Here is a 24098-nt window from a genome sequence, read left to right as displayed (position 1 = left end):
GGCAGTTTTGATGTACAACTTGGTATCATCAACATAGCAATGGAAAGACATCCCATGTCTGCTGATGACATGTCCAAGGGGGAGCATATACAGGGTAAACAGGATGGGACCGTGAACCGATCCTTGCAGAACACCACAGGTGACAGAGAGCTATGTAGACCTGCATCTTCCCCGTGAGACATATTTAGTCCTACCAGATTACAAGATCTGTAACCAGCAGAGTAAACTGAGCTTTCCTGTCAGTCAGCCCAAGGTTTATGCTAAAGAGTACACCAAACAGCAAAAAGCTTTCAAATACTCTGAGCCCATATCCAGATCTTAATCTCAAGGTCATTCTAAAAACACTTTGACTTCTCAACCTCTTTGTCTTTAAGTAGAACAGCTCATTAATCAGTTCAATCTCAATGGATGATATAAATAGGTTTATCATAAATCACATGTTCTGCCAAAATACGGTCGCACAATTTCCTCGACCTTTCTTACAACATCTACTGACTAATAATGTATTCTGTTTCGAAATTTCAGAGAGAAATCCACTAAATGCAATATGATGCATGACACAACCATCAATTTTGTGTAAGGATGAACTTACCGTGCGTGTTTGCTGTAGCCAGTTGGTATGTAGGTAACAGTGAAACAATATAAAATGTTGTGGTCATTTGAACATTGGTGATACCAGCATCGACCACACACACGCACACTTTATAAGCCTCAGCTTGTCCCCCTATTAAAGTCGATAACAGGATTAATGTGAATGCAATGTTGCTAACTGTGCATCACTGCATATTTTAGATATTTATCTCAGTGCGCAGAGTTAAAAAACAGACAAATGAGCTAATTATTTCCGACTATGTAAGCCAGTAAGCAGTACCTATATACTTTCAAAAAAACACCCTGACACAAAAGAGTCTGAAATACAAATATTTGGCTTTGTCAAGAGCGTGGTAGCGCATTAGCTTGCTAGCATTAGCAGCTAAGCTATCAGTTAGTTAGCTGACGTTAGCTACTTCATTGATCTTGATAATCAACGAGACGCCCACAAGACAAATACAGACACATGTCGAAAGAATGTGAATGTAATTTGGACACGAAAACTGGTACATTTTTGATCAACGTTGTGTTTTACGACCTTTATTTCCCTCTCTTTCCCCCCATCCCCCAACCCGCATTGTCTATCTCAACTTTGACTGTGAGCCAATCCTTCCAGAGAACCGAGGAAACCGTCCGATAGCAGCGACTGTTTAGGTAGCAACAAGCTAACGAGGATTGTTCAAGATGCCGGGCCTTGTTTCAACCCTGGGGGGTGGTCATTTAAATCATTTAAACCCGAATTCAAACACATGGCAATGTCAGCATCGTTCACAAATACAACCTCGAATACTATATACCACACCCCGCACATAAATATGTTTTTATTTCTGTTTTTAATTACCTGTCATTGAGCTGGTCCTCGGTCCCGGGCAACGGGTGAACCACGAAGTGTATAGATGTCATGGGGTCAATCCAAAATCACACACAGACGCGTAAAAGATGTGGGAAATTGTTATTCTTTCGATTGCTGTGTATATATGCAGATTCATAGGAATCGTTTAATGGCGAAAACCCTCGAGTTTAGATCCTAGCCTCCTCACCCACATGCCGCCATCTTAACTCTACCAAGCTTCTTCTCTGTGTGTTGATCTAGCGCACAGATGCAACCGCTCTGCTGGTTGGACCCCGAGCACACACAGGAAATGTGTTAAACTGGACGGGATTGGCTTCAAGAAGAAAGGCACGAATACTGTAGTCAAAAATACTACACTTACACACTCCGCTGTCTTTGTTCTCACCCAGTATGTCAAATGCATCTCTGTTTGTTTGCACATTCAAACACCTGCAGTCATTTTCAAGCCCATTACTGTCTACCTTTAAAGCCAAAGAAACGGTTATATATGGCTAGGTCATTTGTTTGCAAGCTGAGACAATAGAAGATCAAAACGCTAAGGCAGCAGGAGAGCAGTACATGAAAAATAGAAAATGTGGTCCTTATGCATGTTTAACTATTGCAGTAAATAATTCCACATTTTTTCCAGTCAAAACTTAAAATAAAATGTACTAATTAATTCTAGCAGTACTCTTTGCTTCCATATTGGGATTGTTAGTTCTTTATATGTGAACAAATGTAATAACTTTATTCTTGTTGATCCAGGAATGTTGTTCTGCACAAAGTAATGTTGTAAGATACCCCATATTGTCACTGTATTGGCTTGTCCAATTATTATTATTCAGGTTCCTCCACTACATTTCAAGGCCTTGTAAAATTGTAAGATAAGTAAAATTATGACAGATAAATTCTGCAGTTATGGGGATAAACAATGATATTATAAAAAAAGAAAGAAAAGTCTATGTCATGATGTGTGTGGTAGTTTTTGCTAAAAGAAGTGAGTATACAATAACTGCCACTCTGTGACCAACCAAGACTTAATATTATGTCACCATATCTTAATATTATGTCACCAAATCTTGAGGGAACAACGTGGCTATACTTGGCATATTGTCAGCATTACTTGGGGAATGGAAAAATTCATGTGAGACCCTCAATTTAATGCTGCTATTCTTAAACTGGCATTATATTTAAAACTGAACCAACTTAAATCTGAGTCCTATAAAAGGTAGGGAACGGTCTGTTCATACTGGGCTACCACCCATGAAAAACTGTTTGGCTGCAGAATTTAATCCCTGTGAAGCTCAGGAAATTATTTAAACAGCAGTGGTGCAAGTATGCTCCCCTAGTTAGAATTTAAAAAAAAAAAAAAAAAAGAAAAGAAAGAAAGAAAGAAAAGAGGAAGGAGACACAGAAATCTGGGCTCAAGGTTAACTTTGTGTATAACTGACAAAGAAAAGTCTACTTTGAGCAGTGTTTGATTCTTAGCCGATGCCCTGGATGTAAGAAGAAGAGCTGGCCTAGATATGGCAGCCAGTAGGAAAAGGAGGGGGCAGATGACCTCATCACACAGCATGGATCAAAGGATGACATTTGATATTTCATGGTCAGTTTGAAGGATTTTTTAAGTAGTCTTAAAAGATAGAAGAAAGGACATTCTCCTATCTTTTGTCCATTTTAACTCAAAAGTATGTGTGGTTAATATTGTAATCGTCTTTCTGATCTGCAACCTAATTCAATAAGAACTTATGTCTTTTTGCACCAGCAGATGGCAGGATTTACCTTTCATAATGAGAAGAGAATCAGTCTCAGAAAGCCATATGAAACAGGAACATGTTTCCCCAATCATGCACTGCTTCTGCGAGTATTTACCATAGACCAGAATGTACTTTACGAACATGTATACACACACCATATATACGCACATAGAAAAGGTGAGAAACTAAGTGAATGGGCATGCAGACGTAAAGATTGTAGGTAGGTAGCTCCACAGCTAAATAACTGACCAGGATGGCCTATTGTCAGATATCTGATTTAAGAGAAGCTGTTGAAAAACAACTGGAACTGAAACTGTCAGGTCATGAGCTGCCATGACAATCAAAATGAAATATGACACACACAGAACATTTTCACTGCCATAGGTCAGGTTCCTCATTTATCTGGTATTTGCAGCATGAGTTCCCATGTAGCCAAAATCAACAGATAAAGACAACCAAAACCTCTTGTAACTAAAACGATAGGATCAATGAAACTTGTTTTGATACCACTCCATTATCCAGTCTGGCCTGCAGGTCAGATTGCCATGACTGAACAGATGTTGTGAAAGAATAGAATAACAGAAATGTTACATAAACTACGTATTATTATTATTTTTCTAGTAAATTAAAATGCCAATAAAATTGTATTCATATTTACTTACACAATACTTGAATTTTGTATGCATTGTCATTACTGAGCAATGATGTTTGTGTATCTAATGACACTAACAATAAATTGAAATAATGTTTATGTTAAAATAATGGACAATACTGCAGATATTACCATTTGGAATGAAACTGTATATTTTCATTTGATCCGTTGATGTTGACTCCTGCTATAAATGCCACATGTCACATAACCAGCAGGGACAAAAGTTTAGGAACTTTTCTGTGTGTTTACTGAGTTTAGTACAGAGGTTAATGAAGCCAGTTCCATTGCCCTGCAAACCTTGTAAACCTTTTCAAAAGTGAAGTCAAACAAAATCCCAGAAATCTCCGGAGCTATTTTTAGGTAGTTGGGCACTGGGTTATCAAATGACCTCTGATGTTGTTAAATACGGTTGCAAAGACTTTGCACTATCACTGTAGCAAGGTTAGTGGGTTTGCAGCTTTAGGAAATGAGCACATTTCAGGCAGAAAACTAATTAAATTAAAATACACCCTCAACATGGATAAAAGGCACTATAGGAATAGATTCTTCTTCATAAGGTTCTGTGTTTGAGCTATTATGAATTTTAATTCACTGTGTTACAACCCCCAAGAGAGACCCAAAGCTAAACTATCACCACAGTTAACTTATTGAACCATTCATTCATTGATCAGTTAGCCAGCACCAGCTCCTGTCATTCATGCCACAAGTATAAGTTATTCCCAGTAAGGTAACACGATCACTAGCTGAAGAGTAAGACTTTAAAATAACCCCCCTTAGTGCTGGCTGTGACATATCTTTACAGGTCCAGTGCAGAACTGACAGTCAGGGAGCAACCCTGCCTGTTAACACCAGGTCAGTCCAGGCCTCTGGCACAAACCCTCTGCCCCAAAGACTCAGTCACAGATGCTGCACAGCTTAAAGGGCATTATGCTGGCCTGCATACACATGAGGAATAAAGAGGAGTAGTGAGCTGTTCCTGGCTGCTGTCTTCTAAGAGGCTTTTAGTTTTTGGAGAGAGACAAACATCCAATTCTGTAACAGCAAAGAGTCCTTGTTGGCTGAGTCTCACTTGCCATTCAAAACAGCTTGAAAATTGGCGGATGTTGTATTGGGAAGCTATAACTTCTGGGGCAATGCAGCCACTAGATTTTATCAAGATCAGTCTGTCCATTGCACAATACCATTCCCATGATGTAAAGCTCTACTCAAATGAGCATGGCTATTGTAACTAGTTAGCACTGGCTAAGAATCTGGGTCTCCATTGCATCATGATTAAAAACTAGGGCAACCTGATTGGCCAAAGACCAGTGACATGGAACAGGACCCATGAAAAAAAAAGTTATTTTGAGCCATGACTGCTGATTCTGTGGGTTGAATCCTATCAAGATGTTTTATAGAGAAAAAGACCGTAATGTGTGATGTGACTGCAACATGAAGAATGTTTTGGTTTAAAGCTGCACTATTTTTTTTAAAAATTAACGATAAATTAAATAATTTTGTGTGATATGTAAGGCGTGGTTACTAGTAACGAACCCACAGAGAATTATCACGTGACTCTGCAGTTCCCCTGAGCTAACAGCACCCTAAAGTCTGTTTTGGATCATTGTGTTGGTTTAGATTTGTCAGGTGGCAAGAAACACAACTCCAAATTAATGTTAATATGGCAGTGTCTTCCAAATGTAGACATAGGCAACTGTTTGCTAACGCATTCGCCATACCAACTTTATAAGGTGATAAGATGTCAGTGTTGTGTTTTCAGGTTGTTCTGCTGCCCCCAAGTGGCCAAAAATAAATGAGGCAATGCACCTTTAAGTGTTTAGTAAAGTCACCTTTGATACCACAAGTCTTTTCCAAAGCTGACCCTCCCCACTCCTACTTTGTCACGGAGTGCACTCTGTTTGTAGTCACACTCACAGCTGAATGAAGTTCCCTTCATGAAGGTGTAGGGTATAAATTCAGTGGCAAGCTTTGGGACGAACTTCACTCTCTGGTGCAAACTGGAACTGTTGTAACTTTTCATCACCATGGTTTCCGATCATTATCTGTGTATAAATATTCATATAATACATTTTTATATATAGTCAATGGTCAGTAGCAGCAATGGTTGCCATCATCCACCAGCTGTTGCAAGATGAGAGAAGATTTACCAGAAGATGTGGACCACATCATCAGTACACTCCTTGCGTAGTGATCCTTTTGTACAAGTGGAGATGAGACATTTTTCAGAGATGCCATTGAAAAGATCCATTTTTAAAGACCACTTATTATGCTACAATTCAAAAACATTTTCCTTCTAGCTTCATTATTCACATCAAATATCCTGGGTTATATTGTAAATGTAAATGTAAATACAATGGCACAGTAACACTGCAAGAATTAGTGAAAGCCTGTGGTGCATTAATAGAATGTATCTGTGGTAATTACATTTGTGTACATATGTGTTTACTTCTTTCCTTTTTTAAGTTTGCAGTCAGACATATAGTCAGCTCATGCCACTGATTGGGATATAACAACCAGAGGTTGTGAACATCCTTGTCTCTGGAGATATGAAGGATACACAAAGGGACTGTCAAACCTTTTGTTTAAAATTTATTAATTTTCCATTGGAAACAACTTACAGAAGTTAGATAGATAGATACATAGATAGATAGATATAGATAAAGATATATAGACAGCTATAATGACACTACTTAAAACATAAGTAGACCTATAACATATACTTAGACTTCAACCCCCCCAGAGAGGGCAGTGAGGTGGGAGGCTCATTACATTCACTCCACAGTAGGCCTAAGCCCATGGAGAAAAATAAATACTAATATTATAATACTAAAATTACTCCAGAGCCTCTTTGGTCATATTTCTTTTCTTTGTAAACATCCTCTTGTTTTGCATTCTTATTATTATAAGCTGTTTGATTTCAGCAACAGTCCCTGTAAATATATAGCATTTTACAATCAAATCAACACTTCTACGATTTTCTAGACTAGAGAATGGTATATTTGATCCTAAATACAATGTAACCTATAAGTTTTTAACATCTGCGTGGCAACATTAAATGTCTGTTAGTTTGAGCAGTTTGAGTAAATTTTTTTACAGGTAGTTGCACAGAACTTAATATTTGTATGGAGCATCTCCCATGATGAACACAATATGCGTTGCACATGCTCAGTAAGTCAGCATTGATGCAGGCTCGTAAGAGAGTTTTATAACCCTCTTCCACTCCCTGCTAATTGGTTTGGGATGGCACTTAATATGGTGGATCCTCCACATGCAAACAGAGTGGAAGTGGGTAGAGAGAGGGTGTAGGGGTGACTTTGGAAAAGGCCCCACCATTAGATGGCCCCAAACTAAGAACATGGTAGTTTCAAATACCCCTTCAGAAAGTAATGTAAAATTAATTATATTTATGAGGTATGAGCCCAATCATTGAAGAACATTAGTTAATTGCAGCATTGCTGCAGTAACATTATACAACAAAGCAAATGTAAAAATAAGCATTAGTAAATTTCAACAAACAATGTTACTTACAGAAGTGTGAACAAAGCTTGATTAGAGTTTATAATGCATGCATAAAACAGCAAAACCTAATGAGATAACTTTTTAAAAGTATTTTACTCAATATATACTAAGAATATACTCAATTTAACTATAAATGAATTTGAATAAATGAACAAATTTCATACCGGATTTGCTGTAGAAGCTACAAAAAGCTATACATATCTAAAGTTCCTTGGGAATTATATTGTAACACAATATAGCAATTACATATTTCTGATTTTGAATTATGAACTATTTGCTGTCCTCTTGGGCTAAGCTACTGTATATTAGGGCTGCAGTTAACAATTATTTTCATTATTAATTAATCTGTCTATTATTTTCTCAATTAATCAATTAATTGTTTGGTTTATAAAATGTCAGAAAATGGTGAAAAATATTGATCACTGTTGATGACTTCATATCAATGCATGTTTTGTGCTTTCTTGTATCGCAGGTGACCTTCAGTTGCGGATCACCTGCTGTCCCATGGTCCAGCTTGACGTCAAACGCTACCACTATTATTATTAGTCATATTTGCCCATTGGTACCACTATTATTATTAGTCATATATCTATTATTATTATTGTTGTTATTGATATTATTATTGTTGCTGTGCTTCTCTGTGTCTCTCTCTCCCCTCTACCCTCTCCCTCTTTCTATCGCAACCCAACCAGTCGAGGCAGATGGCCGCCCACCTAGAGCCCCGTTCTGCTTGAGATTTCCTCTTGTTAAAGGGGAGTTGTTCCTTTCAGCTGTCGACAAGTGCTGCTCCTAGGGGAATGTTGGGTCTCTGTAAATTAAAGAGTACAGTCTAGACCTGCCCTATGTGAAAAGTGCCCTTAAATAACTTCTGTTTTGATTTGGCGCTATATAAATAAAATTGACTTGACTTAACTTGACTTCAAATGTCTATTTTTGTCCCAACCAACAGTCCACAACCCAAATTTATTCAGTTTACTGTCATAGACGACTAAAGAAACCAGAAAATATTCACATTTGAGAAGCTGGAACAAGAGAATTTTGCCAATTAATCGATTATCAAAATAGTTGCCAATTAATTTAATAGTTGTCAAACTAATCGATTAATTGACTAATCGTTGCAGCTCTACTGTATATTCCATACAGAAAAATTATGATGGCAACAATGTGCCATAAGGATTTATTTAGTATTGTTTCATTTATTGTTACTGATGTTGCTGGAGTGAAAAAAAACCCCTCTGACACATTGCTCTATATTTTAAGATATAGGTCTACACTGTGAATACTAATAAGATACAGGTTTAAGAGTGGATGAATTACTTATGTATTCTGATATGCATTTCAAGAAACCAAAGCAGAACTGCAAACAACTATTTCAGTTTTTGTAGATGCTTCAAAATCAGTGTATAAAGATGTGAATAAAATTAAATATTTAAAGAAAAAAATACATGAATATAGAATTATTTCTCTGTTCTTTTCTGGCAAATCATTCCTGGATATGCTTTTGAGGAACATCCCACAGTGCCAGACACAGTCAAAGTGCCATGCGTCTGTGTGTGTATTTCTCCATTGTGTGTCTACAGCCGGCCTTTTGTTCTGGATCTCTGTGCTGTGCAGGAAGGTCTAGACAGCTGACACTTACCTAATCCATGGGGCTGCCTGAGGCCATCTCCTGTTGGCTGACCTCTTTCTCACACAAAGGACAGGAGGCCTTCTAATTGAAAAAGCTGGGGGAAAAAAAAGATAATGAAAACATTTACAGAGGTAAGAAAGTGAAGTCACTTAGGTAACTCCACAAATTTTGACAATGTAGCTAGGTAATGAATCTTACAATTTAACAAAAGAGAAATGGAGTTTCAGAGGAATTTCTAAAAGAAGGAAATAAATGTGTGTCTCATATGAAGTGAGTGATAAATCATTGTCCAATTAATGAAGAAGGTTTGATTTATATTTAAATCATTTCAAAATTATAAGAGCAAAATGTCTGTCCCATTAAATGTCCTCCCATTAAAACAAGTTTAACTGTTTTAAGCTAATATAATCTATCGTTTCAAATCACTTAAAATATCTAAATTGCTATTATGCTACATGTTCAGAGACATTTTTCTTCTTCTTTTTGTCATACAGTAGTGGTTTTAATTATTTCATAGTCTGCATTCAATTTATTGTTAAAGTACTTCTGTGAAATTGCCAAATAAATGAAGTTTACTAAGCTATTATTGATATATATAACTTCCATCTTTTTGAAAGAATGGCCTTATATGAAAGCAGATGTGATCCATCATCCAGTAAAAAACTTTTAAACTTTTAAAAGCTCGAACAGCATTAGCTAGACCTACAGCAGACATACAGACCTCCATCTAATATCATTTACAGCCAAAACTTCCAGTTCATGCAGAAAATTTCTGGAGACAAATTCTGCCAATTACAATTGTCAAAGCATTATTATATGGTCAGCGACACATCAAAATTGAAAATAAGCTGCACTCTGAATACTTTTAACCCTGACCTTCAAATTTCTGGGAGGGAAAAAAAAAGTTTAATATTCAGCCTTTAATATTGCATCTTGCTAAAATGATGATCAGCATCTGTTTTTCAACTGCATCACTCCAAAATCTGATTAGTCATAGAAGGTGTGTGTCTTCTCCAGCTGGTCTAGAGGGTGTTAAGTGACTCATCCAAGGCAATGGTGTGTATTGGGGAGGTGGGAGGTGGGGGGTGAGCGGGTGAGGAGGGGGGGTAGGATAGGAATGTTTTTCACACGCCCATGCTGTTGTGTACCACGCTGCCTCCACGGTGCCGTCAGCCCCCGATCACGCACCGACTCCCTCTCCCATTGGCCGGCGCCTAACACACCTTTGCGTGCCATTGGGCGACGCGGTAAGCCACGCCCTTCTTTTCCCCACCGCGTTTGAAACGATGAATGGGAGCGAGGCTGAGGAGAAACAGACAATTTCGGGTTAAAGTGGTCCCGCAAGACTCCAAGGACGAGTAGTCAGCAGTTAAACCGGTTCCCTGAACACTACTCACAGACTCACATAGATGTAAGTAAATCATTTTAATTCCTACAATGTCATGTCAAGTGCTTTATGTCGACAAACTTGTCAATTATCACAATTATATAAGTTATATGAGCGCTTGATGTTAATGGGGAAAAACACAAATTTATATTGTTCTAATAGATAATGGCTTTTAGTTTATAATGACACATAATGATGTGCGTCAAGCGTCTTCCATCACCAGCTTGTCTAGGTCATATAATGTCACGAAGTCATATACAGCATGTCACTGATGGGTATTGAGTTGTGTGATGATAACTGTACTGTGTGTGTGTGTGTGTGTGTGTGTGTGTGTGTGTGTGTGTGTGTGTGTGGTGGTGGTTATCTATGCTGGGCCAGGTCAGGTCAGGGAGAGGTGCTTAGGTGTTGTGTGACTGTTTGTGTAAGTAGTAGCACAGTTGGTGCTTTTGTCAAGAAGAGAAGTAGGTGAAAGGGCCCCAGTGCTGAAGAGCAACAGCTGATCATGCTCACTTCACATGCTCCTTTAAAGTTCTTCACAAGACTACCTTGTGCTCTGTTTTGAAAAATAATAATCAAAATTAAATCAAAGAACAGTCTAGAGTGTTTTCTTATGCTTATTTTTGCTCTTTTACCACAGTTGCACCATGGAAATCGAGGAGCCACACTCGCACATCCAGGGTGAATTACAGCCTGCCCCTATGGGTGCAGGTGACATGGAGGCTGTGGAGGCGCTGATGTCCATGACGAAGCACTGGAAGACCAGGAGCTTCAGGCTCAGACACTTCAGACCCCCAACTCCCTCCTCAGACTGCTCAGAGGACGACTCTGCCCCCCCTGGGCCTACTGCGCTACAGGACTCTCCTCTGGTAAGTGATCCATATGTGTTGACGGTTGTCAAGTCAGGCCAAGGAACCAAGGCTTTTGCATAACCAGGCCTAGAAGTATTTGTAGTGTTGTCTATGCTCTCCCACTTGTACAAACTTTCATCTACTTGAATTTAGATGGTGAAGTCATCTCCAGTCTTCTCTTAGCAAAGCAACACAACTTTTATCCTAATACTGCATGTGGCTCCAGGCCTTCAGTGTCAAGTTAGTGTATGTTATTACAAATGTTTTTGTGTATCTGTGGAGAATTTATAAATGAGTCACATAAATTATTAATACATCTCTTTTCATTTCCTTTCAGTGTATGACACCGCCATACAGCCCGCCCAACTTTGAGGCCACCCATCCACCCTCATTAGTGTCCCTTCATCAACCTTCAGAAGAGACTCTTCCACACACACACACTCCTGCTTCTCGGCAGCTGTTCCAGTGCACCAGTGTAATCCGCCACACTGCAGATGGCCAGCATTGTTCCTGTAATGTTCATCCTGTGTCTAGGGAAGACAGGCTCACTCAGGTGCACACAAAAGACTCTGACACAGATTTGAACTCTAAAGTAAGGCTGGATAGTAGAGACTCTGAGGAGAATATTATAATGCAGTCTGACTCTAATGCTGCCACGCCACAAAAACCAGTCACTGAGACTTTGCCAAATGTGGGTGAAGCCAGCCAAACCCAGATGACTGTTTCAGGCTCGGATAATAAATCAGACACACCCCAGTCTGTCTCCTCTGTCCAGGCTGGTATTGCTGGGGTCTCTCCTGTGCCTGTCTACTGCAAGATCCTTTCTGTCTCACCTTCGTCTACCAGCACCACTATTATGCACAAACCTGTCACAGCTGATATTCAGCAGCCACAACAACACTTATTACCTATCCCATCAGCGATCACCACGGTGCCCGCACAGCAACAACAGCAGCACCAACAGCAACAGGGTTCTCCTGCCCAGGTCTTCCTCTTTGGGGGTCAGGTGGCAAAAGGCCCTGTAATGCTTCTAGTCCCGCAGCCAGCTGTTCCTACTCTCTACGTTCAGCCGGCGCTTGTGACCCCCGGTGGCACCAAGTTACCAGCCATCGCCCCTGCGCCCGGCCGTGCCTTGTTGGAGCAAAGACACACCCCGCTGCAGCCAGAAGTGTCCCGTGTGCGCAGTCACATTTGTCCCCATGAGGACTGCAGCAAGACCTACTTCAAGAGCTCTCACCTCAAGGCCCACATGAGGACACATACAGGTAAGAGATAAAGGATTTAAGTGTAGAATTTGACAATTGTAGGACCAAATATATTATTAAATGTACCTGTACCTTATGCAGAAAATCAGTAAAAAGAGGACAGTGCTGCAAGATAAAAGTATCAAACGTGGGATCTTATTATACCACTGTTGGATAATATTTAAAAAAGGCCTCAATTTCCACTTCACTGTCTGTGTTCCAACAGGTGAAAAGCCCTTCAAATGTAAGTGGGAGGGCTGTGAGCGGCGATTCTCACGCTCCGATGAGCTGTCTCGCCACCGTCGAACCCACACAGGAGAGAAAAGGTTTGCCTGCCCCATGTGCCTCAGCCGCTTCATGCGCAGTGACCACCTGGCCAAACACGCCCGGCGACACCTAGCAGCGAGGAAGACACACTGCTGGACATTAGGGGGCACCCAGTCTGCTGACCTCATTGTCTCGGCAGCTGTCTGACTGAAGGGATCTGAATGAGAGACAGAAGGAAGACTGTGAAACTTTAAAATTGAATGTAAGGCTTTATGCAGCTGAGTCTAAGTTGCATGTAAAGTCTGTGCTGCCTTTTTTTTTACTGTTATTTAATGGTTGAAGTTGAATATAAATGTAGTTAGAGACAGTTTATATTTGATTTCCCACAACTGTATCGCCTTAAACTGAGCAATTACTATGAAAATATTGACTGTAGATAGTATTTTGTAAGTAATTTTCACAATAGTTTTACAAATTATGCTAGATGTATGTTTATCTTTCAGTGATTTTTGACCAAAGAATGTTGAATATTGTTTTTTTTGTGCCACATGAGAATCTTTGTTTCAAAATTATTTTGCACAATGCTATTTTCTTACAGGGAAAACAGAATTCTTTATTAAACTTGAACACATGTACACTATTTTCTCTTGGTCAGTGAATTTGTCCAGATTTCTTTTAGTTGAGTTTATTTCGTGTCCTGCTCAACCAGTGAGTGAGGCAGACTGTTCCAGTAGGAGCTAGTTTGAACTACTTTATATACAGCTAGTTTAGTCCAGTGGTTCCAAACCCAGGGGTCAGGCCCCTCCAAAGGGTCACCAGATAAATCTGAAGGGTCATGAGATGATTAATGGGAGAGGAGAGAAGAGAACACAAAGTTCTGATACACAATCCTGTTTTCAGTCTCTGGACTTTTTATCTAATCGTTGATTTTTTTTGGTGAAATATTGGATCATTTGAACATCTATTGAAATGAAACCATGTAAGGAGTTTAGAGGGAAAAGTTACTATTTGTTGGAGCTGTTAACAACTCAGACATCTGAAATGTGACCCCGACTATACACTGCTTTTTGTAAGACGTCAAAAACCAAAAAGGTTGGAAACCACTGGTTTCATCTTTAACAATGTGTTGTATTTTAAAAGCTTGTTATATTATCCATTGTGTGAAATCTTCATCTGAAAAATGACTAAAGCTGTCAAATAAATGTAGTGGAGTAGAAAGTACATTTCCTGCTGAAATGTAGTGAAGTGGAGGTATAAAGTAGCATAAAATGGAAATACTCAGTAAAGTACAAGTACCTCAAAACTGTACTTAAGTACTTCAGTAAATGTACTTGGTTACTTCCCACCACTGTTCTAGAAAGAGCTTCAGTATTTTACAGGCATCTGCAAAGACTTTAGTATAACTCACTTTGTTCAGAGGTGATCTGACCCCTGTGAGAGATTTAGCTCATCAAACCAGATCTACTTCAGCCTGTGATCACATTATCCAGGATGAGAATTGGATTAAGTCATCAGGTTATGAAACTATCTTTGAGAAAGAGGTATCAATTATTAAGATGTGTTTGAACAGCTGCTGCAGGGCTTCACTGTACACATCATTTATAGTCTGCTATGATTATAAAACTGTCACAGTGACTCAGTCTGGTCAATGAGGTGTTTATTACTGTTCATTTTGACAAGCACAGCTACAAGTTAATTCATCATGCCTTGGACACAGATTGGAGGACAACTTCAAAGATATGATACATGCTGTGCAACTTGCACAGTTCGGGAGTAATATTCTTTCAACACAATCATAAATGTTGAAAAATATCCTTAAACAAATACAATAGAAATAGCAAAATTGATTCTTGCATTATAAATGTTTTTTAAAGATGCCATTCCACGTCAGCTGATTCGTTATCCATCAACACTTTCTTTGTTCCATCTGAAGCACATGCTAATTAACTTGCTTTGCTATCATGGCGTAGCAGTTACCTGCCAGTCCTTCACTAGTCTGGGAGCTAGCCAAGGTAGCGCTCTGCACTTTGGTAAAAAAAAACACTGAAACACCATTTTACTGGTGAACACTGAGCCATTAGCTTCCCAACCACACTGGATTTTTCCAGGAGTGGATTTCATAGAGACACTGTACATTGATCACACTGGTTTTATTTACAGCATCACACAGATGAGTAAATGCACCTTCATATACAAGCCTCCATTTCAAAACACCGAGAAGGACAAATGATTTTAAATGTAATAATGGAATTAAGTTCTCATCACAAAAAAATAAACAATACAACCAATTAAAATCATAAATACACATCTTGTAGCAAAGCATCCTACAAGATCAGAACTGTAGTTCTGTTTAAATACACTGCTTCACTCAGGGATACATTTCTTACTTTACAAGACTGGCAACAGCAATTGAGACTATAGATAATACATTTTTCAAATATAATCATTTAAAATCATTATATGTCTACTGTATGAGTGTAAACTGTATTTCATAGCAAAGGGAAGAATGCATCTGTCTTTTTGGAGTCATCCATTTTGTTGCATACTAATTACTTAACATCTACTTGGGTGTTCCAGGTCTAATCAGATACTACACTGTACATTGAGGTTTGCGAGATGAATCCAGGCTGGTCCCAGCAATTTCAAGCACTATCTGCACTGTTGGTTCAGTTCATCCCAGTGGAATGTAGACCAGGGGAAACTAGCAGCAGAAACCAGTGGAGGAAAGAAGCCTTCCTGTCCTGGTCTGATGATTGCTAAGCTGGGACAGAGAGTGCAGCCTCTGTTTGGCAGGAATTGAGGAAATAAGGGACCAATGAGAAGTTCTTCAGTGTAGCCTCCTGGGTGACACCAGTGTCCTGCATCTCAAACCTGGTGGAGGAAAATGAATCACAGTTGAGGACTAAAATTGCACATTATAAGGGTTTCTCTCAAGTCCAAGTTAAAAATATTTCACCATTGAATTTCTTACCAGTCTCTAGAGGAGATGACATAGTATACAGGCGGTGTGGGTGAGTCAGTGGAGGTGCAGAGTGGCTGACCCAGACTGTAGGCCCCTGCATGGGAGAACATGAGCCAGTCTCCAATGTTGAGCTCAGGCAACAGACAGTGCTCCACGACCTGGTCCAGGTCATCACCAGAGGGACCCCACAGGCTGCTGCTGAACATGGGAGCATCTAGTGCGGTATTCTGTTGGCACAGAAAGTAAAGATTGTCTGTTAATACATGTAGTACAACAATACTTTTCATGAACTAACGTGAGTTGTATTTAAAGGATCAGTGTGTAGGATTTAGTGGCATCTAGTGGTGAGGTTGCAGATTGCAATCAACTGAATACCCCTCCCCCTCGTCTTCTAAGCATGTAGGGGAACCTAAGGCCCTCTCTAGAGCCAGTGTTTGGTTTGTCCGTTCTGGGCTACTGTAGAAACATGGCAGTCCAAGCTCTCCCTATGTAGATTTAAAGGGCTAATTCTAAGGTAACAAAAACACAGTGATTCTAATTTTCAGGTGATTATACACTAATTAAAGCATACTTATGAATATTATAGTCCATTTCTACCAAATTTGTTCCACTAGATATCACTAAATTCTGCACACTGCATCTTTAAAGTAGCCAAAATAGCACACCTCTCATGTTGAGGCCACTGCTTGTCACATTTATTCCAGTAGACTGGTTAACGGTTTAGCTAACTTTTAATCTTCACCTTTTGAAATTAATTGTATTTTACACAATCTAAACGAATGTAATTATGCAAACTGCAGGTAGTGCAGTTCACATGGGTGTTGACTGGGTAGGTGGGTCATACTGTAGTGTGTACGTTAACTATGGGTTATTAGGACAATAAAAACACTTCAGTTTTTACTGTCAACTCTCATTGGACCATCCCATATAGAAAAAGGTTGAATGAAAGAATGATCTGTGGCTACATCTTGACCCACAGAGAACCTTTGAGACCAACTCACCTTGTGAACAGATGGAGCAGCAATCAGTGTTTCAGCAAGTTTGCTGGCAAACGATCCATACACTCCCTCATTCATGAAGTACTGAAACTCTGGCTCATCATCAGGAGATGGATCATCTGTTCAGCAACATGGGAAAATGTGTGAGTGTAATGGATTCTTTCACACATTTGTGGAGTTTTCTTGTTGGTGCTGTTTTTAGGTTGACTTTAGTCATAATCCTCACTGTTTACTGTCTGTACTGTCTACTATCTATCTGTGAAAATGAATATCATGCCACTGACCGTGTTCCTGGTCCTGGCGATCGCGTGCCACCACCTCCTTGGAGATGATGTTGGTTGCCAGGGTGAAAGCAGAGGACACAAAGTAGCCACCAGGTTCAGCAATGATGGAAACTCCAGTAGACGGAGGGAAGTATAGGTCCACCATAGACATAACTGCACTATTGATCTGCAAAAGAGATAAGAATGGTAACAAAGTCAAGTAGGCAGGTCTTTCACATTCACATTTAAAACATTACTTGATCACATTGTCAGCTTTGCAGAGTGGTTTAAAAAGGACCTTTGACTTGCTGACTATGATTGGGTTGTATGATGTTGCATTTTTTCATCACAGTAAATCTTAAATATTGAATGATAAAGTGTACTGACCAATTCCAGCTGGGTCTCAGAGCCGCTGAAGCCGCCTCCAATGTCCAGGATTTTCATATTGAAGCCAATTTCCTCCTAAAGCAGATAAAGTTTGTAAATGTATAACCAACACAGTTATTGCCAAAGCACTGAGAGCAAATGTTTCTGGACCAGTGTCCAAAACACAACAGTGAAGATAGAAGCCAATGGAGATGGCAGTCACTGAACTGAACAGTTTAACTAGCTACATAATATATAACTTTACTCACTCCCATATCAAAGACACAACGAGCATCAGAGATGGCATGAACATATACGTGGTCATCCTCACAAGGGCTGGAAATTAGAGACCTGTGGGGGGACACAAAGAGGCTGTTACAGGTTGCACTTTGACACATTAACAACAGGTTAAAAATTTCCCATGCAGCAATTTGGAGGTTGAAATAAATAATTAGTTTAAGCGAGAGCTAAGGTAGAGAGCTGCAGTGATCAGACCACCACATAGTTAACACTATCCTCAATATCCTCCTAAATAAAGGCAGATGACTTCATATAATGTACAGTGCTGTCACTAGGGTAAACTACAGTCAGTGTGCGCAAGTGCATCTTTTGCAATTTGTTGTTGAGTCAAGGGATATAATAAAGAGGGGGGAAGAAGGTGTTTTATTGTAAAAATCTTTAGGTGAAAACATTGCATTGCGGCTGTTTTTCATAAAATCCTATGATCAGTATTTGCTCTACTTCACACAGTCATAGTGTATTTCTGCAGGACTTGCCTGACTCCCACCACCTGCACACCCAGCTCCTTAGCACTCTCCAGCAGATGCCTGCAGTCTTTGAGGGTACAGCCAAATGCCATGCTCATCTCGTCATCCTGGTTAGATGCTTCTGTTGAAACCTGCAGCAGCAGCCTGAAGTAAAAGGAAATAAAACACTATGATTCCTGTTTGTTGAAAAAGAAAAAATTATCAAGCCAGCCTGAATGTTGACAGTGTTGAAATGGCAGCTTTAAAGTGACATGATCACAGGCAGTAGTAGCAACACTTACTTGGCATTGGGGTGGCAGCGAGAAATCTTGCGTAGCTCTGCTTCATTATCACACACCAGGAGGTCAATGCCGTTCTTAGCAGCGTATTTAATCTGGGAGACCTGTTTGCAAACACCACTGTAGATGATGTCTTCAGAGGGAATACCGTGGCTCTGCACCAACTCAAGTTCAAACTGAAATACAAAGAGACAAAGCATTACTTCTTCAATATACTCTACATGTCATCATACCATGTCCATCTTGCATGGGTTTCTATGGACAAAATGTTTGATAGAACTTAAATGTGCAAGTGTTTTCAGGTGTGTGAGTGGAGAAGGGGAGGATACTGTCAAAAGTTATCTAACATGTTGGTGAAAGAAAGATATGGTGCAAAGTACCTTGTTGGTGCATATGAATCCAGTGCCAAGGGCAGCGAGAACTTCAATGACAGCTGGACTGCTGTTGCATCTGACAGGATAGAAGGGTCTAATTTGGGCCATGTGGGTTCGCCAGCGAACATGCTGCCTCATTATAACTCCCAGGTCTGCTACAAAGAATGCATTCTTCTCAGACTGAGGAGGAAGGAAACATACATGTAGGTGAGTCAAACAATTAACACGCAATTAGTCAACACTAATAACGTAATTACATTATCATTCTTTGCAGGTATGAAACTTTACCACAAGTAATAAACAATACAATGCAATGCAATAACTGGTGTTTAAAGAGGACCTATTATGCTCATTTTCAGCTATATATTTTTGTGGTACTCCACTAGAGTAGCTTTGCATGATTCACAGTTCAAAAAACTCCTTATTTATCTTATACTGGCCCTTTATGCAGCCCCTCAGTTCAGCCTCTGTCTCTAACAGTAAGTCTAACTCCTGTCTCTTTAAGGCCCCCCTCCTGATGAGCCCACTCTGTACTGATTGGGCAGCTTTCTGGAAGCCTGCTGAGGGGCAGCCGTATCAGAGCCGTGTTTAAGTTACTGCTGATGCAAACCCGACATTTCCTGCTTTACTGCTTTGTATTAAAAGCTTTTAAATGACTAAATAATGGAAGACTTTTATTGTGAAGAATTTACAGGAAGTGAAACGTGTTCCTCACTGAATTAGCAGAGCTTTGTTAGCAGTTGAAAAAGCGGTCCAAACAACAACAACATATGGAGATATTTGGAGCTCTTTGCTCAGCGGATCAGTTAGAAATAATGCAGGGAGGAATAGTACAAACAGAAACAGCCACAGTGATGATGATGTTTGATGAAGAGCTGCAGACAACCAGCACACCTCAAACAGGTAAACAACTTATTTTACTTTGCCCTGCTGTGTAATGGAGTCGTGACTACCCCCAAAACAATGAAAAAACGGTATAATGTTAGCGGAGCAGAGCAGTGAACTTGCACACTGTGAGTGGAGCAGATGACCATATAAAGATATCTGTCACAAGCCGACGTCGGCTTGGGCTGAAAGTAGAAAAAAACGTTGGGAACTGAGGGTTCAGAGCAGTCTGAAGCTGGTGCCTTTTGCTCACAGGGATTACTTCTACATACATTTACGTCGTTATTTGACACATCGGCCACTTTTAACATGGACATCTGACATTACACACACACACATATGTATGTGTATATATATATATATATATATATATACATGTGACTGAAAATAAGGAAAAGCATAATAGGTCCTCTTTAAGAATATTCTAAGACAGTAAGAAATCCAGATTTGTTAGCATGTGCTAAATACATGTTGTTACAGCGAGACCTCTTACCAGAGTTTGTTCATAAATGTGACTGTCAATCACATCACACAGGGCCGTGCCTCCCTCCAGAAGGCCAACAGAATACTGTGGTTCATCAACAATTCCTTTCATCCTCTCAACCGTTTTCTGCTAATCCGACAGGCATAAAGAATATGGCTAGTCCGAAGTGGTTTTGCTCGCTTCCTCTCGAGCCCCTGGGTCCTAGGCTTATGCAACAAACTGCACAAGAAAAAGAGAAAAGTCATAATGAGCCATGAAGTTCAAAAAAGAAAACAATTCAACCATATCTGGACAATGCATTTTCAATGATGGTGTCCAGCTCTTTTCTAGTTTATTCAGTAGCTGTAACCTAAACCTTTCTGATGAGATCCCTGATCAAACAAGTCATTTTCAGTGAACAACCAATCAGAGCACAGTACAGGTTCCACGTTATGGGGTAGCATTGTGGAAGGCCTATTCTTCTGAAAAGCCTCTGTGAAAACACAGAGTCTGGGGCACAGGGTTCATTTACTTTACCATCAATTACTCCCAACAATCACCATTAAGCCCAGAGCTGGTGACCCGTAAAGGGTCTTTTTGATGGCATTAACCAAGGTACAATACTGGCGGCGTCTGTGTCCCAAACTTTACTTTCAATAATGTTGCACAATACGTCAGAGAAGCACAGTAGTCTGGGCTGGACCAGATGTGACATGACTGTGGTTTTTGGAGGTTTATATAGGGAGACTAACTTGTGCCTAGAAAGCCTACTATATTTTAGACCACCATGACAAGGTCAGGCTTACTGCTGTACAAGGGCTGCAGTCACTGACAGACAGGTGTATAAGATGAGTAAAATTGCTGAATGATCAACAGCTTTAGGGCGACAAGTAGAAGCAAATCCAAGTTAGGCAACAGAGATTGTCACCACAATTTTATGTGTAACTATAAATTCCTGAAAACAACAAGTATGCTTATTGTATACACACGTCTGATCAGCTGTGTGTGAAGTACTGTGCATGAATAATGGACAGGCAGTCTGCTACAAACAAATGAACAGACAGAAGGAGAAGGGTCAATTTCCAGTGGCTCCTTGATTTCATTGTGAAGGAAAATTTAATTACTACAATTACACAAAAATTTGTAGGCTTTAATATTATAATTATTAAGTCCTCTGCTGAAATATGAGTTACAAAAGGTTGGCTGAACTTTATCATGTCTTTAAAAATCAACCAAGCCTTTATGTAACTTAGAAAATGTTTAACTATGTCACTCAACACATTTCCCTCATGAAACAGGTGATGACTTTAATGGGGACATACTAGTACAGTTAATGAATTATATTCACATTTCACTGCAGCAAGAACTGTGCTGAAAACATACATTGCAGGATTCATTATCTACAACCAAATGATTCTCTCTTTTATTGCAACTAAATCAGAGCAAGAGAAGAACTACTGCAGATAAAAGCAGCCCAGAGCACAGCGTCCTGTTATTTTAATGGAAGAGCTGAAAATAGATCTGAAATGCTAGATCTAAAATAACTAGACTGTTTGTGATTTATCTGGGACATTCTGCTATTTATTCCCTCTGTCAGCTATGTTTATGCAACAATTTATCACGATGCATTCATTAACAATTATTATACTACGCTGTAAAGAGACACATATACGTTATAGTCACAGAATACCCTCAGTCCTGCAATCACACCTAACTTACTCACATGGATGAGTCCTGGGATGAACTCGTCCGCTATCAGCTAGGATCCCAAGGTGGCTCGGCGTTGAAGTCAAATGGCTCTCGGTATAGAGCTGCCCCTAGATCCTCTGGATAGTTGTTGTACACCTGCAAAGAGACAGATGGGGACAGGGCACAAAGGAATCAGCCACTGACAGATACAACTGAAGAGGAGAGTAACTAACATATGCTCCAGTCTTCCTTTACATAAATGCAACATTTGTGCAATAATAATGTTAAATCTATAAACTGATGAAGCAAATAATTGTAAGCAGATGAGCAGACAATATGTTGTGAGTGCTGTTTTGTAATGACAATAAAGGGAAAGTTAATGTTTTTTTTGTTGTTTTTTTTTCCTGTAATGACCATTTCCATGTTTGGAATGTTATCCTTTGCTACCATAATAAACTAAATTGACAAGAACTGATGCAATCATGACTGGCAGTTTTAAATAAACTGCGTTAGTTCACATCAGTAAACAGTGTTTTCACACAGTGGCCCTGTGATCAAGCTTCTACCAAGAGCCCCAGTTGACATTTCGTACATGAGTAACCTCGCTTGCTATTGTAACAGGTTGCTTTGCATGCATTGGTAACGTTAGCATAATCTTTTAGCATTAGCTACCTGGCTACATACAAGACAAATATCAGCAATGTTATGTGACCATTTGTCACCATTTTCCAACGATAATTCTACTTGTTAACGTTATCTTTAACTTCTTATAGCTAGTATTTATGGCTTGCAGGTAAACTACGTTACTTAACCCGTTAATTTAACAACATGCTAATTAGCGAGCTAACAACGCGGTTAGCTAACGTTACTTACGTCTGCGGAAAACCCAAAAGAGGGGACAGAACGCTTTTTCTTTTTAGGCGGAATTTTTAAAGAGTTGTGGGGTTACTAAAAGAGAAAATAGTTACTGCCATGGACGTGGTGGATTAAAGCCGAGTTATTGTCGATCGAGGTTTTGTAGGTGCGAGCTACGTATCATTTGTAACGACCGAGCGGAGGTCGAGTCAGCGGTGAGATGGACAGACAGACAGTAACAGTACCGACAGTTGCGTCAATGACACAAAAATTAACCGTTTCATATCCGGCTAAGATATCAAAATAAAATACAGATTGAGGAACTTTTTGAGTAACGCAGGTTTGAAAATGCAAATATAACATCAGTAAATTTGTATGTTTAATTTGCGGAAATTTATTTTCATAGTTAATAAGAATGAGCAATCATAACATATCTTGTTAATTATAAAACAACACTATTTCCGGTTTGATTGTGCTAAATGTGGTGGGTTAACACGTTGTTGTTATGGGCGGAGTTAAGAGCTGTCAAATCCAAAGACAACGACAGCGAAAAGATAATGGATGGTGCGTCCATAAATTACTATATAGCCTAACAACAACAGTATAATAATAATAATAATGATAATAATTAATATTATAGTAATTTGTATTATTTTAAGATAATATCATGTAATATAGATGAATATGTTGTCTTTTCTCCATACAATTTATATAACACGAAGTTTCAGTAACTCTAAAAATCACTCCTTAGTTGACTACAATCTATAACATTAGTAACATTAATAATAATAACATTAGTATATAAGCTTAATAGACCAGTATCAAATTTAGCATGAATTACCTGGGTTACGTCTTCCTCGTGTTTCCCATGGCTCAGTAATAAGGACAAAATGCTGTCCAGTAAAGTTTGCAGAATTTTCCCTTTTTTTCTGGAGTCAAAATCAACAGTTGCGATGCATCAGTCCAATAAGTAATGAGTAGATGGATGCATGTATTTTTCCTTCAAGTTCAAGCTCAAACTGGATTTTCCCCTCACTTTGCCTGTGTTGTTGTGACTTTGAGAAGTTGTGCTTGCCTCTGAAAATGAGAGTCTGGGGCAGTGTTTTTTTCAAGGAGATAAATTTGCATGTCTCCCTCCTCAACGCTGGAGGAGGAGGGTGCCAAGGAAAGCTCAGCTACTGTTAGCCAAACAGAAGGGAAGTCTTTCCTTTGGGGCTGTTTTGACTCCATATCAAAACTGACTGTACTGACATCATCTTGGTCTTAAGAGGTCCACATACCTGAGTAGAAAATTTATGATTCAAATGTGTCTAATAGAATAGTAAAGCTGTTAATTTTTATTCTGTAATATACTGTTATCAATAGAATATTTGTCAGAAAAAATTTAAAATATATATACATGAAAATATGTATTAAGTTTGCCTTTGGGGTGTTTGCCTGTTTTCTTGAAGCTAAAGTCAATTTTCAGCAG

At 39.3% G+C, this 24098-nt stretch overlaps 3 protein-coding genes across 13 annotated transcripts in view; 1 reads left to right on the top strand and 2 right to left on the bottom strand.

Annotated features, from left to right (window-relative positions):
* ubr5 (ubiquitin protein ligase E3 component n-recognin 5) overlaps positions 1–1698 on the bottom strand; it is a 34399-nt gene extending 32701 nt beyond the window's left edge. For all 8 annotated transcript variants that reach the window (XM_067602390.1, XM_067602391.1, XM_067602393.1 and 5 more), the window contains exon 1: positions 1433–1698. In XM_067602390.1, the coding sequence (XP_067458491.1) occupies positions 1433–1494 (62 nt within the window). In that variant the 5' untranslated portion in view covers positions 1495–1698. The remainder of the gene's footprint in view (positions 1–1432) is intronic.
* Positions 1699–10242: 8544 nt separating this feature from the next.
* On the top strand, positions 10243–13367 carry LOC137191911 (Krueppel-like factor 10). The gene is made up of 4 exons (XM_067602389.1): positions 10243–10392; positions 11006–11234; positions 11554–12481; positions 12687–13367. Exons 2-4 carry the CDS (start codon positions 11013–11015, stop codon positions 12932–12934), a joined length of 1398 nt encoding a protein of 465 aa, XP_067458490.1. The 5' UTR covers positions 10243–10392; positions 11006–11012; the 3' UTR covers positions 12935–13367.
* A 1000-nt stretch (positions 13368–14367) lies between these two features.
* LOC137191910 (antizyme inhibitor 1-like) lies at positions 14368–23693 on the bottom strand. 4 transcript variants are annotated; one of them, XM_067602388.1, is made up of 12 exons: positions 23469–23693; positions 21803–21928; positions 20114–20323; positions 18742–18915; positions 18365–18537; positions 18093–18227; positions 17586–17667; positions 17338–17412; positions 16972–17137; positions 16691–16806; positions 15699–15916; positions 14368–15598 (listed from the first exon to the last, which is right to left on the bottom strand). In XM_067602388.1, exons 3-12 carry the CDS (start codon positions 20213–20215, stop codon positions 15484–15486), a joined length of 1356 nt encoding a protein of 451 aa, XP_067458489.1. In that variant the 5' UTR covers positions 20216–20323; positions 21803–21928; positions 23469–23693; the 3' UTR covers positions 14368–15483. The 4 variants fall into 4 exon arrangements, with proteins under 4 accessions (XP_067458489.1, XP_067458488.1, XP_067458487.1 ...); XM_067602387.1 differs by having other exon boundaries at positions 21807–21928; XM_067602386.1 differs by lacking the exon at positions 23469–23693 and adding an exon at positions 22646–22867.
* Between the last annotated feature and the right edge of the window lie 405 nt (positions 23694–24098).

Source organism: Thunnus thynnus, chromosome 10, assembly GCF_963924715.1.
Source record: "Thunnus thynnus chromosome 10, fThuThy2.1, whole genome shotgun sequence".
Classification (NCBI taxonomy): domain Eukaryota; kingdom Metazoa; phylum Chordata; class Actinopteri; order Scombriformes; family Scombridae; genus Thunnus; species Thunnus thynnus.
This window is presented reverse-complemented; position numbering and strand designations above follow the sequence as displayed.